A 21,291-nucleotide genomic window follows, 5' to 3' on the forward strand; every position below is an offset into this window, starting at 1 on the left:
GTAGGATATTCCAATCCCTTGCTGTCTTCAAGAAAAACTAGTTAGAAAGTGCTAATGAAATGCCGTGCGGAATGAAATAATTTTCAGGTTGGTAGCTTCTGGTTGACATGCCTATGGGTGCTTGGGTTAACTGGATGTGGTCCTTCATCTTTAAATCAAAAGTGGTATTCTTGATGTTGTGCAATGTTGTTAGTCTGATGAACTTGCAACGAGTAGTAAGTGGATGAAGTTTAAAGTCCTTTATCATGCTGGAGACTGAGCTCTGCCACTTGCAGTTGTTAGATATGAACCTTACTGCTCTGTTTTGCACTGCCTGGATCTTATTGATGTTCCCTTGAGTGAAATGATCCCACACGGAGCTGCAATATTCAACATGTGGACATGCAAGGCTATTATATGCTTGGATCTTAACTTCTTTGGGTGCATTTTGCAGATTGCGACGTAGAAAGCCGATGAAACCGCTGGCTTTGGCTGTTGCCCCTTCCACATGATTGTTCCATTTCATGTTTTCAGACAAAGTAACTCCTAAGTATTTATGACTAGAAACTGCCTCTACCTGATGTCCAGAGAGTGTATAGGAATGATGGATTGATTTAGGTTTCCTAGTAAAACGCATGACATTACATTTTTCTGGTTTGAACATCATTTGCCATTTCTTCTCCCATCTCTCCAATGAGCGCAGATCTTTTTGAAGCGTTAGGCAATAATCATGAGACTTGATCGGTCGATAAACCTCACAATCGTCAGCGAAGAGGCAGGCCTTAGATTTGGTGTATTTGTTAATGTAGACTAAAAACAGCAGCGGTCCCAGCACAGTGCCCTCATGCTATTAGATTTATATAAATAAGTGATCAAAATAGGGGCTTATCTGATGGCAGTCTAAGTAGACCACAGAGCTCAGGCTGCTCCCTGACCACTACCCCTGATTAGAAATATTCCTGCAGGTCACAGAAAATCTAAAAATATTATCTGCAGTCAGCTCAAAGTTGGAGCATTGTTGTTAAAGGCTTTGGCTTTGAACCAGCAGCTATTATACAAATAGTTCAGAGATTCAGGAGACCACCCTCGGACAGTGACGAGGGGAAAACGCGAAGGTAGAAGAAACAAGGAATGTGTGGGAGGAAGCTAATCACGGGCATAATGAGTGTCAGTGGGAATTTTAATCTAACCAATAACTAACTGAAATTGCACCGCTAATATTGGAAGTACTAATTGTAAGTAAGTAAGTAAGTTTATTGGCCAAGTATTCACATACAAGGAATTTGCTGCTCTGTTTTGAAACAGAAGAAAACAACTGTAACACAGTGACTCAATTATGTCTTATGTGTAATACATAGGTTTTGCACCCCCAACCTCCTTCAAATGGAAAGTAATATGTTGTGTGCAGATTCAGGGTAATTTACAGGTTTAACTCTTAGTTGTTACAAATATGTTCCACTTAATGTCCAAGTTTATCCCATTTCACAGCCAGTTCAGGCATCTGACTTAAAACTAACACGACTAATAGTCAACTGTATCAACGCTTTAGTGATCCTTAGCTTACAATTCTCAATCTTGTTTCTACAGATTAAGAAAGCAATTTGCCCTTTATTTATCAACTTGATGTTGCTGTAATTGTTTTGAGCATTAAAAAAGTGCATCATATTCTTGATTCACAATGAAAATAGATTTGGTCTCTAACTTACTTTGTTGTAGTAACCATAAGTGATGGCATTTGGTTCCACACCAGCATTTTTCATTTCAAACAGAACTCTAACAGCAAGTACGGGGTGTCCCAAGAGTCCACATAATTGCATCAAAACTCTGTAGCACACCTAAAATGGTAAGAAAAACAAAAAGATCCATTGGTGCTTTGAAAAACATAAAAAGTGAACAGTAACAAAATAGACACATCTCCATTCCAGCACATTTAATGAAACATTCCTTATTCCTCATAAGAACATGCCTCAAAATCACTGGAAAATATCTTAGGACATTTCCATTAAGAACACTATTCACAAATTCTAACACATTAGATTTTCTTACATTTCATTATTGCGAACAGGCAACCAACACTCAGTCTAGAAGTGATTACACAAAGATAGTTACAGTACTTGCTTTAACTTAACCAGAAATTGTTTGGTGAAATGTGCACTTGCCTCATCCAACGGATCAACCTTCAAATTTCTCATTTTCACGAGGACATCATAAGGTAGCTGCAGTGTTCTGACCTTGGAATGAGAAACTCCAACATATGCTGGCAAGCAAATGAACCAAAGACTGTAACAATGGCTTAACAAGCACTTGAACCAAAGTGCAGGGATAGAGTAGTATTTCCGAGCAATTTTCTGAGCAGTTTTTATCTCCTGTAAGGCAAGGTATTAATTATTTCTCCAGGTTTTGGCAATGCAAAAATGTAACAATACAAATATTTTAATTGTTTCACAACTGTTTGGTATTCACTCTCAATTATTGTCAGATGTAACCAAAATGTGGCACAAAATAACTTTGCTGTTACAGTTTCTACCAAATAGATTATTAACTTTTACAACTACAAACATTCGTGTAAATAGAAATTACGATGGAACATGGCGCAATGCTAGATTCACTCAGCGCAATGCTAGATTCATTGACAAATTCATTTAGTGCAATGCTAGTTTCATTCAGTACATTCAAAACAGCACGCACCTGTTTTGTTCGCTTTGCCATGAGGGCTGGACTACTGGGGACTGTACCTTCAATTAACAACCTGACAGGCATTTTCATTTCCTGTGGTCTGTCAAAGAGCTCTGGTTTAAGCACTGGGAATGTTTTATAGCTAAAATAAAAATAACAAAAGCTCAACAAAACTGTTTTCCAATTAATTTATAATTTCAAACTACAATAAACATGTTCAACATATGCTGAAAATTAATTTAAAGACTATTCCCAATTTCCTTGAAACTTTTCCAATCAACACAAGTTTCATTTAACACCCAATCAAATGCACTTGGTTCCTTTCTGCAATAAACACAGTCCTGTAAATTATCCAAGACATTTTTTCAAGGGAAAAACAGCATGTTTATTTTTTGGTATAATATTGCTACTGTTGACAATTATTACAATCAAAATGTATAAACCAGTATTAACTATAATAGAGGAACGAACATTTACCTAACAATCAAATGTGCCATTTACAATACACATGGAGATGTGAAAGTTACCTAGAAACAAAATGTTGTAAAGTAATTGGTTTAACATGTACATCAAATGAGAATGTTTCTGATAACCTAGATGAAAAGTCATGTCTAAATTTTGACCGTCTACATGAACCCAATTTGAAATTCTCCCTGCATCAAAAACTACAATTGAACTTTTAAATGGACGTGTTTATATTTTCTTATGTGTTTGATATCATCTATCAATTTTTGCCAACAGTTAGCCAATGTCAAGTCCCCAGTCAATTTAACGACGATAGAAAAATGTCTGTTATCGTTGCTTGTCCATTATATCCGACTACGGTATTATCATTATATGCAGTTGAAATGCAGATGATAGTTAATACACGAAAGAACAGTGCTGGAGTAGTTCGGCGGGTCAAGCAGCATCTCTCGAGAACATACAGTGCATTCAGAAAGTATTCAGACCCCTTTACTTTTTCCACATTTGGTTACGTTGCAGCCTTATTCTAAAATTGATTAAATTCATTTTTTTTTATCATCAATCTACACACAATACCACATAATAAAAAACCGAAAATACGTGTTTAGAAATTTTTGCAAAGTAATTAAAAAGAAATAACTGAAATATCACATTTACATAAGTATTCAGACTCTTTGCTATGACATTCAAAATTGAGCTTAGGTGCATCCTGATTTCTTTGATTATTCTTGAGATGTTTCTACAACTTGATTGGAGTCCACCAGTGGTAAATTAAATTGATTATACATAATTGGAAAGGTACACACCCAGGGGCAAAAACATCAGGAGCTGACCTGGTTGGTGACCGACTCCGAACTCCAGCAACAGCAGCTTTGTCTGCCCCAAATCGTGGGGCTTGAATCGGCCCGTTCGCGGGGCTTTTCATCGCCTGGCACGGCTTAAAACTGGCCGCGGGATCTTCCATCCCCCGGCGGGGGTTTTAACATCGCCTCGACGCAGCAATTTGACCGTGGCCGATTTCAAGCCGCGCAGGAGCCGTGTGATGAAAGGCCCCGCAAACGGGCCAATTCAAGCTCCGCTCTATGACCTTTGCTCCACCAGGACGTCTCCCCCCTCCAATCACCACGCTCTATCCTCAGTCCCACCCCCCCCCCCCCCCCACTTCTGCCTATGGCCGACACCGCCCTTCTCCAATCATGCTGAATCATCATGTCCCTCCCTCCCCCCCCCCCCATTGCCTGCCGACTGACGTCTCTCTCGTCCAATCGGCGCCCTCAATCATCAGTCCCACCCCCACTGTCTCATGGAAAGCAGAGATTTATAATAGATTTTTTTTCCCACCGAATTACTAAATCCGGATTATAAAACATGAGGGGGGGGGGGGGAATTGTCCCCCACCTCTCAAAACATGGAGGGAACGCATCAACAGTTCTGACATGCTCTGACATGCACTGTCAACAGTTGACAGTGCATGTCAGAGCAAACACCAAGCCATGAAGACAAATTATTGTCCACAGACCGAAGAGACAGGATTGTGTCGAGACACAGATCTGGGGAAGGGTATAAAACAATTTTTGCAGCATTGCAGTTCCCGAATAGGACAGTGGTCTCCGTCATTCTTAAATGGTAGAAGTTTGGAACCACCAGGACTATTCAAAGAGCTGGCCGCCCGGCCAAACTGAGCAATCGGAGGAGAAGGGCCTTGGACAGGGAGGTGATCAAGAACCCGATGGTCACTCTGACAGAGCTCCAGAGTTCCTCTGTGGAGATGGGAGAACCTTCCAGAAGGACAACTATATCTGCAGCATTCCACCAATCAGGCCTTTATGGTAGAGTGGCCAGACGGAAGCCACTCCTCTGTAAAAGGCACATGTGGAAAATGTGGAAAATGATGCCAATAAAATGATCAATAACTAAGTAAGCATTGTTCAAATGAAAAAGAAAACAACATTGAACTAGTTCATATTATGACTTGGACTACTTCAAAACAATCTGAGTCTCAACACAAAGCCTATCCATGCATGAGCAATCTTCTTGCCCCTGCAACCTGTATCGCTCCTAATGTATCGCAGTGTAAAACAAACACTTGTTCGGTTATCTGGTATACAGCATCAACAACATACTAGCAATTATTAGCAGTTGATCAATGTGCTGTGCCGAAAGTTGGAAGTAAAAGGTAGAGTTGCTCTGCTTTCAGTGCTTTGACTACTTTTTATTTTAGATTCTGTATTTGATTCTTACAAAAAAATGTAACCAGCAGCACCAGTTGGAGAAATAAAGTTAATGCAGCAAATACGTCTCACAAATCTGTTTTTTGAAGAGGTCACCAAGAGGATTGATGAGGGCAGGACAGAGGATGTTGTCTGTATGAACTTTAGCAAGGCCTTTGACAAGTTCCCATGCAGTAGGCTCGTCTAGATCGGCATGGGATCCAGGGAGTGCTAGCAAATTGGATACAGAGTTGGCTTCATGATAGGAAGCAGAGGGTGGTAGTGGAAGGTTGTTTTCCAGACTTGAGGCCCATGACAAGAAGTGTGCCACAGGGATTAGTGCTGGACCCACTGATGTTTACCATTTATTTAAATGATTTGGATGTGAATGCACAAGGTGTGGTTGGTAAATTTGCAGATTAACACTAAAATAGGAGGTAACGTAGGCAGTTAAGGTTGTCAGAAATTACAGTGGTAAGTAGGCCGAGGAATGGCAAATGGCATCCAATTTTGGAAATAAACCAGGGTAGGATTTTCACAGTAAACAGTGGAGCCTTGGGAAGTGTTGTATAACGGAGTACAATTATAGTTCATCAAAAGTGTCTACGCAGGCAGGGCTCGAAAATAGCGGTTGCCCGGGTGCCATTGACCACCCAAAGTGCCGCCGGGCAACCTAAACAGCGTCATTTTGCTCGGCTTGGCACGCAAATACTGGTTTATACCGATAAACACAAAAAACTGGAGTAACTCCGCAGGTCAGGCAGCATTTCTGGAGAATAGGAACGTGATGTTTCGTGTCGGCGGCAGCTGTGCGGGGCAAACATACTAGGTGCGTGGTGACGAAGGGTCGGAGCGAATGATGGGCCCCGAACAGCGACAGCGGCTCCACCGCCTCCTCCTCCCGCACCCTGCCCGGCGGAAGGAGGCCTCCCTCTCCCTCCTCAGCGTGCGAGAGGGGATGTTTTGAAAGCGCCGTTGGTGGATTTGCAAGCAGCGGCCGCTATCGCCCTGATAACGGCCGCTACCTGCAAACCCGTTAACAGCGCTTTCAAAACAACCCCTCTCGCACGCCGAGGTCGGGAGGAGGGAGAGGGAGGCGAAGGCCTCCTTCCGCCGTCTCAATCAGCTGCACCAAAGATCCCACACCTTGCTGTCGGCTGGCGGAGGAAGGGAGGCGGTGGCGAGGAGATCCCAACCGCCACCCCCTTTGGCGTTGGACAGGGACAGCCAAGGCAGCGGGCGATGTTATCCGAGGAGCGCTGACATTCCTTCCTCGCCACCTCCTCTGCCCCTTCCCCCCCCCTCACTCTCTCTCTTGTATGCCCCTCTCCGCCCCTCTAATCCTGGGACCTCTCCTCTCCATACCGCACTGATTCCCATTCCTCTATTCAGTCCTCACTGACATCCCCTGTGCTCCGCTCCCCATCTACATTCTCCCCCCCCCCCCCCCCCCCAATCTATTCATCACCCTACCCACCTCGCATTGATTCTCCTGCCACCCCCCCATCCATCACTGGTCCCCCAATTCATCCTGTACTGACCCCCCTTCCCATCCATCCTGCACTTCTCTCCCCATTCATACTACACTAATCCACCCATTCATCCCATACCGACCCACCCTCCATTTACCCTGCACCAATCCCCCCCATCCATCCTGTAGTGATCTCCATTCATCCTGTACTGATCCCCTCATTCATCCTGTACTGATCCCCTCATTCATCCCATACTGATCCCCCATTCATCCTATACTGATCCCCTCATTCATCCTGTAGTGATCCCCCATTCATCCTGCACAGACCCTCCGATCCATACTGTCCTGACCCCCCCCCCCCCCATTCATCCTGTACTGATCCCCCCCATTCAAGAAGAATGGGGGGGGAAGTCTGAAGAAGGGTCTCGACCCGAAACGTTGCCTATTTCCTTCTCCCCATAGATGCCGCCTCACCCGCTGAGTTTCTCCAGCATTTTTGTCTACCCCATTCATCCTGTACTGACCTCCTATTCATCCTGTACTGATCCCCCCCCCATCCATCCCGTACTGAACCCCCCATTCAACACCACTGACATCCCCCGTGCTCTCCCATCACAATTTTACATACTCCAACCAACACGTACTAATTCACCTCTCAATCCATCCATTCCGCACCGATTGCCTTCTCAACCCCCTCCCCTCCCACCACCCCCCCGCCATCTATCCACCCTGCATTGATTCACCCCCCCCCCCCCCCCCCTCTTCCCTGACCCTAATATGCTTCATGGTCTTCAGAGCAAACATTGACTCTGTTTGATAACGGAATGCAATCAAATGTGTTTTAATTCCCAATGTTATTATTTGTTTTGACATCTTTAAACATATTACCAAAAGAACATTTGCTGCAGTTATGTCCTTTGGCCATCTCTTGTCAGTTAGTGTAATGTTTAACCTGTCAGATGGGTATAGTCGGTTTTAACAGCTATTATCATAAAATGCCTTTAGAAATTTCCTTGCAACCTGTATATTTTGTTATGGATAAATTATGTGGGAAGCGAGAGTGTTTCTGTACCAATAGCAATAACGACCCATGCTAAGGCCATGTCATGATAATCTTCGGTCCTTCACAGAGAACATGCTTGCATCAATCTGTAGTGTGCATGGTTAAGCATATATGTTACCATGGTCCAGGATTTATTGACACAGGTTGATCATATGCTGAATAATCCAACCACATTTTTGTTTGGAAGTGGAAAGAACTAATAGAAATTGCATTAATTGCAATGTGTAAAAAGAGTTGAGATACTGTATTATAATTTTGCTGCATGTCATTGTGGTATATATCATGTCTTGATTGGTGAATATGTTTAGTTTGTGAGTTATTTGAAGCAGAAATGATACGTGAATGTAGACAAAAGTGCTGGAAATAGGTAACGTTTCAGGCCGAACCCCTTCTTCAGACTGATGGGTTTCAGCCTGAAACGTTGCCTATTTCCTTCGCTCCATAGATGCTGCTGCACCTGCTGAGTTTCTCCAGCACTTTTGTCTACCTTCGATTTTCCAGCATCTGCAGTTCCTTCTTGAACATAATATGTGAATGCTTCATTGAGCATAATTCCGACTAGTAACTACGAACTTCGTCCGAGTACATTATCGCATGCGTCATGCAAACCGTCTTAAATGACCACCTAAACTGTCATTTGGCAACCTAAAAAACTGGCACGGTCGCCCGGCTGGCAACAGGGAAAAAAAGTTGTGAGAGCCCTGGCAGGCAGTATTTTCTGGACGAATTCTGTTAAATATAAAGATAAAATAACAAAAGAAAAAGGAATAAAGAAACAAACATAATTCAGGACACACAAAAATGATTTTCAACAGAACCATGGAATAATACCTAAATTTCCCTTCCAGATGTTGCTCATCAGATAATGGAGGTTCCGGGGGCATGATAAACACAGTGTGCTCACTTCGTTGTGATTCATCCAGCTCAATTAGCTTTGTATCTTCAGTGCAGTCAGCATCAACCTTGATGTATGCAAACAAAAAACATTACCACATTTTGCTGACTCTATTGGCCTCCTGCCTTCATTTACATTACCCGTTCATAAAAAAAACCCTCAATTATCTTCAGACAATCCTTGATCTTTCACCACAAGAAGAAAAGTGTTTAATTCTTCTCGTGGTGAAAGATCAAGGACACACAAAAATGATTTTCAACAGAGCCATGGAATACCTAAATTTCCCTTCCAGATGCTGCTCATCAAGTCTGCATGGGCACAATGCAAGAGTAATCCAACTAGTCCCTGTTGTCAGCTAATTCCTTCCTTGGAGAAACTGACTCGGGTCCCTTTTGAAAACTGCACTTGAATCTTCATCAGCTACTGCCCATGGTAGTGCCTTCTAAGCTTGAATCATTTGTCGCATCACAAACATTTTTCCACTTGGATCCTATGACTCATGATATATATGCCATGGGGAACAGTTTCTCTTTATGTACGAATGTATTCGAAGTTTCTAAACAATTAAATTATTTGGCAATTTTTTTCAGCATTTTATCCAAATATCTTCCCCAAAATTGGTTACTGTCACAGATGTGAACAAACACCAAACAACTGAATCTTTTGTCTTTATAAAGGTATGTCACAACGACATTGCTCTTGTGTTCTTTGCCTTTATTTATAAAGCTCAGGGTCTTTCATGCTTTGAGCTATGAAAGTTGTAAAGCAAATCCAAATCTTCCTGCCTTGCATTTGCTTTTTTTTCCTCCATTTCAATTCTCCATGGAACATGAGTAAATCTGCTGCCATCTAACTTTCAGAGAGTATAGTCCAAATTACAAAATTTGAGTAGAACAAAGTTTTCTATGGTACTGTTAGTTCTCTTGCTGATCACTTTAAAACTCTGTTTACAAAATCGTTTGTCTGTCTTGCTCCTTATTCTATAAAATTATTCAAAATTTGTATGCTTTGTTCTTCCTGCTTCTTCGTTAACTTAACGTTAATATTGCCACTATCGTTTTAATTGCATTTTAATTACCTTTCCTAATCCATATGCAATATTTTGCCAAAATCAATTTTCAATGGCCACACAGATAAATCTCACCAATGCTCTGTTATTTCAATAAATTCTCAAGTTAGCTTTAGAGGTTCTGTTTTTATTTTAGAAAGATCTACACTTTTTTCAAAAGCTAATTATTTGTCGCCATAGATCACAGCCTCAAATATCCCCAACAAATATCCTCACTTTCTCCTGGTCTAAATAATGCATAAACATCAAAATCTCCATTTCACACTACATGATGAAATCTTGATCTCTTGAACCTTTGAGCTAATATTCTGATGTGTTTATGCCGATGCTCAATTTCTAAGTATACGTTCACACTGTAACTTTAAAGTGTAGACCATTCTTGCATCATTAAACTATTGCTGTTGGTCAAGGTAAATAAATCAAATAAACTACCTAACTAATCAATAATCATACTAACCTTGGTTCCTTTTTCTGTGCCTTTGTCAGAATGAAATAGCTGGAAAAAGATGTAAATGCTTTATTAGAAATGATTTAAAAAATACTCAATTCTACAGCACCATTTCAAAAAACTAGTAAGCAGCAACAAAATGAGGACCCGAAATCTTCTGAATTGAATTACACTTTGCAAAGTCATCTGAATACTCTTGCATTTAATCATCTCCAAGATCTCACAAAAACATTTCCATCATAACACAGTTGGTTCCTTAGTATGTGTGTCATCTTGTACTTTAGTGTCGAGATATAGCATGGTAACAGGCTTTATAGTCCACACCAACCACCAATCAGCCATTCACACTAGCTCTGTTACCCCACTTTTTCATCCATTTCCTGCACACAAGGGGCAACTTAAAACAACAAATTAACCTACAAAACCGGCACATCTTTGGAATGCGAGAAATCCGAAGTTCCCGGAGGAAACCCGCGTGGTCCCAGGGAGAACGTGCAAACTCCACATAGACAGCACCAAAGGTCGGATTGAACCTGGGTCTCTGACTCTGCGAGGCAGCAGCTCTACCAGTTGTGCATTGCCCTCATGCCTTATTCACCATAACAAGCTATCTTTAATATCAGCAGACAGACAAGTGCAAGACGTGCATGCAGTGTAAGAGAGACTGATATTTTGTATTTAAGCATTTAGTTTTTTTTTTACCAATGTTCTTGAGCCTGCAATGCAGCTAGATCTTTTACACTGAAATTGATAGGTAATGCTATCTTAACTTCATTAAAAAATTCTCCTGGAACCTAACATCTACATAGATCAGGGACTACTTTTAGAAAAAGTCATAACATTAAAAATGCTGGTCCTATATGCAAGTACCTACAAAATCTCACCTTATCTATACAGTCATCAAAAAATGCAAGGCTAGCATCCTTGTCACTCACAAAAGAGCACTCTTCAATGAAACGAATGAACATCTGTGTTTTAGTCAGTTGAACGTAGAACTTCTGATGTGTTCGATCACGAGATTTCAAGAATCCTACCAAAAATATATTGACAGTTAAATATGAACCAGCAACATGCTCTGCAAACAACTGTTTCAGTAAATCATAGATGGTGCTTTATATTTGAAGGGCATTATATGCAGAGTTGCCATGCCAAATCAGGTATAGAAATGGGCTCTCAAGCTTTGGACATAGACATAGACAACAGGTGCAGGAGTAGGCCATTCGGCCCTTCGGGCCAGCACCGCTATTCAATGTGATCATGGCTGATCATGCACAATCAGTACCCCGTTCCTGCCTTCTCCTCAAACCCCTGGATTCCGCTTGCCCCAGGAGCTCTATCTAACTCTCTTTTGAACGCATCCAGTGAATCAACCTTCTGAGGCAGAGAATTCCACAAATTCACAAATTTGTGTGAAAAGGTATTTCCTCATCTCAGCTCTAAATGGCCTCCCTTATTCTTAAACTGTGGCCCCTGGTTCTGGACTGGAGTTTAGATTACAATAGAATGACAGGAGAAGCAGGGAATTATAGACAATGTATAATTGGAAGTTTATGGGTCCACAATATAATGGCAATCTTATTAATTCAGGACAGGGTTCCATTCCAGCCAAGTCACTTAATTTTAAGATGCTCATTAGAGCGAACATTCTGTACAAGATATTCCATTCAATAAATGGGCAAAATAAAGAATTATATTTTTCGACAGTGACTTGAAGGTAGTTTGGGCATTAAGAAATAATCCAAAGATCACCAAAGAATAGAAATTAGCAGCAAAAATCAGTAACATCTTTCAATAGATTTTTCTGCAACTCCTAAGCAAGTCTCATATATAAATGAGTACATTAAACAAGACTCCCTTCGCTCAAGTTAAATCATAAGGTAAAAATGCTTCTCAGTTATCAGCTCACTTTCGTTGAAAAGAAAGCTCAGAAAGATTCTGCCCAGCCTCGAATCTCAGACTGACTTCAATCTGTACTAATGCAGAACTGAGGGTAAAAAACAGCAAGTACAGATTTGTTCCTTTGCAACTTTAAGATAAGGCCATGCACAATATTTAGATACATGCTTTCATGTACTTATCAAAATATAACAAGAGTCACTATATTTGAAAATCTTGTCACAGTAAAATGCTGGATCAGAGTCTTTCTTGCACAACAACATGAAAGCACCATGTGATGTCATCAGAAGAGGATAAACGTCATGCGTTGCTGCAGCTGGAGAGATAGAAATTGAAGTTCGTGTAAATAAAATGATGGGGCTGTGGTCTATAAAAAATGACCAGCTGAAGCAGAATATGTTGGAAAGTGGAACTCAATTTGAAGGGTTGGGGTTACACTGGAAGAAATAACTTCAAACAGAAAATCAACAGCATTTTTCAATTAGTGTCCTGCAAATTTAAGTTTCTGGAACCTTTCTACAATTACATTGTTGTGTTTGGGACACTAAGTCAGTCAATACTGCAAGTTTATTAATAATCCAGTGCCTAATCTATTTTATTCTTACTGCACACACTGTGTAATTATGAAGCAAGATTTACAATTCATGATGATTTTCACCTTCTTAACTGACCGCAAATTGATCAGAATTAAGACCAAATGATGGTGACCATGACGATTGTGCCAAAGGGAAACAAAGGATTCAACCATTCTCACACAATAATATCCCAGAATGGCATTCAATACCAGGCCCTCTCACGGTGAACTTCTCCAGAATTATACTGAAGAAATCCACAACCCAATCCTGTGCCATGAAAAACTAAAAGATTCTTGGTCTGGTGAATGAGAAAGGTTGTTGCTAGTCTTCAATTATTTTACTCCAAGAATGCATTTATATTGAGTGGGTGGGTAAGGAACAAAAGATCAAGCATAATTTGGTCACACATGCAGACACACAGCTGCATATTTCTCTTGCATTAAAACAGATCTATGAACTTGGCCGTTTTGTCTTAGCAGAAGACAAATAAAAAACTGAACCAGGGAGGAAATTTGTTACTAACATTTAAATACAGCAATTTAACAGGGTTAAGGTTGTAACAGAAATTTAATTTGTATATGTATAATACGCTAAATTCAGGGAAAAACAATTAACAAATCACCTTAAAAATGGATTAGTACTGTACATCTTACCTGTGCATCCTTCAACCCTACAGCAAGCTGCCCTTTGAGATGTACAATAAGCAAGCAAGATTTTGAAATATACCTTGCAGATCAAACAGCGACTTAGCAGAAGTGGCTTTTTTAGAGGGAGCCTGGGTGATGGGCTTGAGGTACGTTCTGTATCCCTTCAATATTGATGCCATGAATCGCAAAAATGCCTCCTGGATTTCCATTTCTAGTGACATCATCTTTTTATGCCAAGAAAAATCAGCCTCTATTGGTGTCATCTCTACAGCGGACCCTTCCTGTGCCCTCCTGTGAACTAAATCATGCAACACAATCAATCTAAATCAAATTGCCAAACGTTAATAAAAGTACTCCCTTGCCATTTAGTTACGGAGTCAGTGGGGGCCCTTCAGATTAAAGTGTCAGTAAGCGAGGAGAAAGAAATAACTTTAATAAGTGTATCATTTCAACCCAATGTTAATTTGCAAATGGTAACAGTACGGCCCGATTTAAATTTTCCCAAATAATTTGATGAATTTTCTTCTTTTAAAGAACTGCACCACTACATTGCAGCAGTTTAAAATGATTATATAATTCTCATTCACAAAACTTGAAACCCAAGTACATTGTGAATACCGAAAAAATGAAATGCCAGGCAAATGTTGATCTATATGCATGTGCACTGTCAACCCAGCTAACCTTTCCCATTTTGCAAACCAGTTGGAGCCATGAACATACCAACCCTCTGATCATCACACAGAAGAGAACTGCTGACAAGGTGCTCCTCATGGGTCAGCACATGCTGTATTTGAATTAGTTCATAACACTGCAGGCAAGACCTGGGATATGTGACCATGTTCCCTCACCCTGGTCTCATCCTTAAGTCTAAAGGAGACATTGAACTATCTTGATTATCAGAAGCATTTACAAATAATTTAATGCCTTTGATGACTCCAGTTGTCAAAAGATCATCATGGGTGTTCAGAGCAGGGACTCAGGATCTAAGACTCATTCGTCACATGCTGATGACTTAATTCTAGACGAGAGCTGCAGCAGCAAGACCTTGTAGTCGTTCAAAGCCTTGTAGCACAGTAAGCACTTTGACAGGAGAATACAACAGATGTATATTCGATACATGGGCCGAAATCATGATGATCCGGCTCAAGAGCACATCACCATCTTACTGCGAATCCATCCACATGTTCAGATGTAATGTTGAGGTCACACAGTTTCAAATTTTGTAATTTCAGTGTTTGTGAAGCAAAGTGATCAATATTTCTAAATGCAGAACTACTGTCACAACGCCAAATAGGATGGTTCGAGTGTTCGAAAATTAATGCAGAAAGGAAGTAATTTTTTTTTTTTTTAAAGGATTGTTTTAATTACAAATGTATAGATAACCACTTTGGAGTTCCTCATGGCAATTTAAAGAAAGGAGAAATAGCAAAGAGCAATTTCTGAACATGATTCAATTTCAAATACAAGCTTAAATTTTCTTTATAAAAATACTGTTTTGCTTACATAATGAAAGCTGATTTTGTAAATTTACTAAAGAACTGAAGAGATTCTTTCCAGATTTTTTTGGAAGTTGCTTCCAGGTCAAATTCTTCCTGTCGTTGAATCTAAAAAAATGTAAGAAAATATCTGGCATTAAACAAACATGCAACCGATATGGTGCATAAAGAATGCTACCAGAATCCTACACCATATCTGGATTGAGACTAGTTCACTACTCAGGCACCTTCTTCATTTTCTCTTTCACCAACCAGATCTTCTATTTGAAGTAATTCTGTACAGTTCCTTGCTATCTTCATTTGCATGCCTGTAAAATCACTCTTGCATTCACACCTGCATTGCCTAACCTCTTATTTCAATCCTACACATAGTAAGTCCTGCATCAGCATCCATTCACTGTATTTTTCTAGTCCAATTGACATGTTTACAATCATACTGGTTGTGTAGTTACAAACATAATTGCACTGAAAAATACTGATCTAGTTTCTGCTACAAGGTTCTATTCCTTATGTTCTTTAAATGGGCTGTTTCCCAATAAAATAGATTCTTTGAATACACTATTGTTTGACATACAAATCAACTGTTTGCTGAGAACATAACAGCATGCCAGCTTCAAATCACTCGTTAGTGAACCCTTATTTCAAATGCTTAGGTCTAACCTATGAAAGGATGCAGCATAAACCATATATAAATGCTTACAGATATATTGTATTTGTATCCAGGTCCACACACACAACATCCAGTGGTGGGTCATTAAGATCAAAATAGCGTGAATCAACACCTACAATAAATGGAATTGGTGCATTGAGGACTCCAGCTAAGGACAAGGGACAGAGTGGAATATATGGACACTGCCAATGAAAAGGAAAGATCATCTGAAAAAGAAAGTATGAAAAACTAGTATGAACATATTTTCCAAAGAAGTTACTAATAAAAAAATCCAGATGGCTTTATGTTAATATACCAATACTTACAGTTGCAACAGCTTCAGCCACACCTGTCAATACAGCAGGCCTGAGAGAATGCAGCAGAATCTTGTTTTCTATCAAGACAAAGTACAGTAGAATTGCACAATTCTCAGCACCCAAGTTCATCAACAAAGTGCTGAAGTCTGCTCCTCTAAAAAGAAAATAAATAAATTAATCATTTTTGGGTCTTTGTACTTTACTTTGAAAAAACGTTATGGTTAGATTGGTGGAAACCAGCATAAATTATCTTAAAATGTAGACTGAAATACAAGATCTTTCCATGGATTACAGCAGGAAACATTTAACCTAAATAAACTTTCTGAAGCAAGTATTCACACCATTCCTTCCAAAGCTATGCGGAAAATTCTCAAAGCAACTAACATGAGATGGTGTGATGAATTTGTGTATAGGAACAGCTTTTCTGTGACGCTTTAAAATATTCAAGCTCTAATATGATCACTTCACATAACCAGTTCCAGAATTTCAATTCCAGGTTTTCAGTTTCCCATTGGGTCACTTTTCTCCAAGATAACAACTTTTGGAATCTCATGTTCATAAACAATGTGTTTAAACAGCAAAAGATTTGAAGATAACAGCACAGGTGCAATTAAGCAATGCAGCTTATTCGATAACACAAAACATTGCTAAATAGTTCAAGCAGTGAAGTCTTTGTGTGATCAACTACAGTAATAACATGGGCAAGAAACACTTTCCCTGAAATATTTTAGAAAATCAGATTTTTAAAACTTTTTTTCAACATAAGTGACACAGAGGTGCAGCGAAAAGTTCCTGCCTCACGGCACCAGTGACTCGGGTTCATGTACAAATCCAAATCTGCAAATAAGTGGTTAATTGAAACAAAAATGATCAGATTAATTTAATGGAAAATTTGTAATGTTGTAAGTTTGAGCCACTGATCATCTAATCAATAACACACAAGAACCCACCTTGCTACTCATCCATTAATATTCTGTCTGGCAGCTTTGAACTTCATACTATGCTGACCCCATTGAAATTTTAAAATGTAAATGTACGAACAAATCAGTGCCACTTTGCACTGATAAAACACATCAATACTGTCAATTCATTGTAATGGCTCTATCAGACATAATTCATTTTAACATTCATCTGCAAACGTAATCATGCATCCAAACTATTCAGTTTAATTGGCAATCTGTAACTGCTTCTGTTGGAAGTGAAATGTGAAATGAGGTGGTTAAAGCTTGAGGTTCATGACAGGACTTAAAGAGCTTTATTTTGTTGTACCTTATCTGGATGTGTCAAACATTGATACTGGCTATGCAAAGTGGAAAAAGCACACCACCAGCATGTTACCTTGGGCATATTTTATATTAAAAGTTTTATTTTTCATATTTCAACTTACCTTAAAGGCAAGGGTGTTGAAACTGGCTGAGACAAAATCAATGCATCAAGTGCAGACAGCTACAAAAGAGAAACATGTTCAGTTTCAAGTTAAACCTAAATCAAGCTAACATTAACTTTTTTTTTTTTTTTTTTTAAACGCCCAACTCTCCACAGCTAATTTTATATGACTAGCAATGTGCATTAACGTTACCTGAACCAAAATTCTTGGCCTCTGGGCTGATGGGAAGGGAACATTATGCATGAAGTGGGATATATGCCTATAAACAATATAAGAAAAGTCTCAAAAATTATAAATGACAAAAAACAAAAGTGATTATAGTTAATTTGCATTAAACAGAAGGGCAACAAACATCAAAACAATGCTATAACAACAAATGTCTCCAGACAGTATCAATAGTAGTGCGCTACTTATGTTCTAGTTCTGATTCTAATAGTTCTGTTGTATGCATTTGTCAATTAAACAAACTAAGACAAAACATTTAAAAAATGGCTAGTTATCAGCTAAGCAAAATCACAAACCAATATAAAGTTCATGGACAAGAGAAAATTACCCAGGAATTTAAAATCCTAAGAAAGTGACTTAAACGAAGTAATGTCAATCAGGTTTTCAGCAATGCCAAGAAATGGCTGTGGCATTCAGTGGTAAATACAACAGGCATTGCAGATCCACATATTTGGTTCGTCTCCATTGAATCGTAGGCTTAAATCCTGCCAAAAATCATGGACCCTAAAGTATAATGTGAATAAAACAATATAACAAAGATTGTGAATGAACAGCTGCCAGGGCAAGCAGTCCACCCGGTGCTTAGATGCAGGAGAATCCTCTGACCATTTAATTAGAGATAATTTCTGTTTGCCCAGTCCTAGACGTTAAACAATCTGCCACCATCACTCCCATCTTTGATAGCCCTTACTTGTTCCAAGTTCAATCAATCAATCAATCAATCAATCAATAAATCAATCAGTTTTATTCGTCACTTGCGCATAAAGTGCAAGTGAAATGAATTTTCCGGCAGCAGTACAATGAAAAGAGAACACACAAAAACACAATAAAAATTATCCACCAACTCCAATATAAGACATCGTTCAAAAATTCTATGTGTTTTGCAACTTTCCTTTCACTTAAATGGAGATATACTTTACAAATTTTTTGAAATCCCATTTCAATTTTATTATCGAATAGAAACTTTATAGCTACATTAAAACTTAATTGATATGTAGTTAATTATTACAGTGGTATAATTACTGTTGAACTATGGCAAGTGTGGCAATGAATTAGGCAATTAATCACTAGGAATGTTTGAGCCCCAGCAGACAAGAGAAAAATATTCAAGAAAATATTAATTACATATTTTCACACCTAGTTAGAAGCACTTAGGCTAATTAGTAGGCCAATTGGCAAATCCATCTATCAACAGAGTTCGAGGGAACAAGTATCTTTTTAGGCTGTGGGCCGCGCATCGAAAATGTGTCTAGAATTTAACTTTCGTGGCCCACGTCTGGTATCTGCTTGAAATTTGACACAGATTTGGATAAAATATAATTGAGAAGGAATTCATAACTCGTCAGTGTCAAAAGTTGCACACTAATTAATCAAGCTAATTAGAAAATTAGATCGAAAAAGCGCCATCTAGTGCTCAATGCTCATATTACTCTATGGGGAGCCTAATTCCATGCTGTGGTCTATTTAAACCATATATTATAATGCTATATGTTTACATATACACAAACACATATGTGTATATGTATATATATACACACAACTATATATGTACATATATATATACACACACATATATACACACATATACATACACACACATATATATACATACATACATGTATATGTATATATACACACTAGACTAAGTGGGACCCGTTGGGTCCCATGTTCACACGGGAGGGCTGGTCCCCCGACGCAATATTCCACCTCTCCACCAATTCCAATATTGGGGGCCAGTGGGGGGGGGGGGGGCTTACTGGAGCACTGGTATAACCATATAACAATTACAGCACGGAAACAGGCCATCTCGACCCTTCTAGTCCGTGCCGAACACGTATTCTCCCCTAGTCCCATATACCTGCGCTCAGACCATAACCCTCCATTCCTTTCCCGTCCATATAACTATCCAATTTATTTTTAAATGATAAAAACAAACCTGCCTCCACCACCTTCACTGGAAGCTCATTCCACACAGCCACCACTCTCTGAGTAAAGAAGTTCCCCCTCATGTTACCCCTAAACTTCCGTCCCTTAATTCTCAAGTCATGTCCCCTTGTTTGAAACTTCCCTACTCTCAGTGGGAAAAGCTTATCCACGTCAACTCTATCTATCCCTCTCATCATTTTAAAGACCTCTATCAAGTCCCCCCTTAACCTTCTGCGCTCCAAAGAATAAAGCCCTAACTTGTTCAACCTTTCTCTGTAACTTAGTTGCTGAAACCCAGGCAACATTCTAGTAAATCTCCTCTGTACTCTCTCTATTTTGTTGACATCCTTCCTATAATTAGGCGACCAAAATTGTACACCATACTCCAGAATTGGCCTCACCAATGCCTTGTACAATTTTAACATTACATTCCAACTTCTATACTCAATGCTCTGATTTATAAAGGCCAGCACACCAAAAGCTTTCTTTACCACCCTATCTACATGAGATTCCACTTTCAGGGAACTGTGCACAGTTATTCCCAGATCCCTCTGTTCACCTGCATTCTTCAATTCCCTACCATTTACCATGTACGTCCTATTTAGTTTTGTCCTGCCAATATGTAGCACCTCACACTTATCAGCATTAAACTCCATCTGCCATCTTTCAGTCCACTCTTCCAACTAGCATAAATCTCTCTGTAGACTTCGAAAAATCTACTTCATTATCCACAACCCCACCTATCTTAGTATCATCTGCATACTTACTAATCCAATTTACCACACCATCATCCAGATCATTGATGTACATGACAAACAACAGTGGACCCAACACAGATCCCTGTGGCACCCCACTAGTCACTGGCCTCCAACCTGACAAACAACCATCCACCATTACTCTCTGGCATCTCCCATTCAGCCACTGTTCAGACTTTGTGTACTAGTCATGTCTCTACTATTTATTTCATTCCCCTTACATGTTTTTCCTATACATGCTCAATTTTTGTAAGGTGTCCTTGAGACTCTTGAAAGGCGCCCATAAATAAAATGTATTATTATTATTATTATCTTGCTACTCCACCATTAATACCCAACCATTGAACCTTCTTAACCAACCTTCCATGAGGAACCTTGTCAAAGGCCTTACTGAAGTCCATATATACAACATCCACTGCTTTACCCTCATCAATTTCCTGAGTAACCTCTTCAAAAAAGTCAAGAAGATTAGTCAAACATGACCTTCCAGGCACAAATCCATGTTGACTGTTCCTAATCAGACCCTGTTTATCCAGATGCTTATATATATTATCTCTAAGTATCCTTTCCACTAATTTGCCCACCACTGACGTCAAACTGGTATGGGTGTTGTGGGCTGATGGGACTGGTCTCCAGAGGGCTAGTATGGACATTGTGGGCCAAATGGATTCCTGGGGTGACAGGAATCCAAGTCCCTCAAGCCTGATGTGCTGGCAGCTCACTCACGGCTGGTGGGCAGGCAGTTGACTCACGGTTCAGTTTCCTACCACTTCAAGCAGGGTGCAAGGCCACCAAATTCAAGTGCAGTTTCATACCATTTCAAGCAGGGCGCAAGGCCACCAAATTCAAATGCAGTTTCATACCATTTAATGCAGGGTGCAACGCCACCACATTCAAATGCAGTTTCATACCATTTCAAGCAGGGTGAAATCACCATAAAACCACCATAAAACCATACAAAACACCACACTCACAATTCAGTAGACATTCAGTGTTCAGTTGATTCATAGCTCAGACAGTCGTGACCTCTCTCTCCCCATCATGCAGAGACAGAGCCACACCCACACTTCATGGTTTTATAATCCCTCCCCCTCCCACCGGAACAGGTTGCGCTTTCATGGCGTGATTGACAGGAGAGAGAT

At 39.8% G+C, this 21,291-nt stretch overlaps 1 protein-coding gene across 1 annotated transcript in view; it reads right to left on the reverse strand.

The window, feature by feature from the left end:
• dennd4c (DENN domain containing 4C) overlaps positions 1–21,291 on the reverse strand; it is a 135,272-nt gene that overhangs the window by 56,766 nt on the left and 57,215 nt on the right. Inside the window, exons 7-18 of the mRNA XM_033017846.1 lie at positions 17,436–17,502; positions 17,244–17,302; positions 15,866–16,010; positions 15,591–15,766; positions 14,898–14,998; positions 13,474–13,692; positions 11,161–11,306; positions 10,286–10,324; positions 8,696–8,826; positions 2,668–2,797; positions 2,139–2,345; positions 1,686–1,814 (exon numbers count right to left, since the gene is read on the reverse strand). Coding sequence (XP_032873737.1) covers positions 1,686–1,814; positions 2,139–2,345; positions 2,668–2,797; positions 8,696–8,826; positions 10,286–10,324; positions 11,161–11,306; positions 13,474–13,692; positions 14,898–14,998; positions 15,591–15,766; positions 15,866–16,010; positions 17,244–17,302; positions 17,436–17,502 — 1,549 coding nt within the window. The remainder of the gene's footprint in view (positions 1–1,685; positions 1,815–2,138; positions 2,346–2,667; positions 2,798–8,695; positions 8,827–10,285; positions 10,325–11,160; positions 11,307–13,473; positions 13,693–14,897; positions 14,999–15,590; positions 15,767–15,865; positions 16,011–17,243; positions 17,303–17,435; positions 17,503–21,291) is intronic.

The sequence above is a fragment of the Amblyraja radiata genome, chromosome 3 (assembly GCF_010909765.2).
Source record: "Amblyraja radiata isolate CabotCenter1 chromosome 3, sAmbRad1.1.pri, whole genome shotgun sequence".
Taxonomy (NCBI): Eukaryota; Metazoa; Chordata; class Chondrichthyes; order Rajiformes; family Rajidae; genus Amblyraja; species Amblyraja radiata.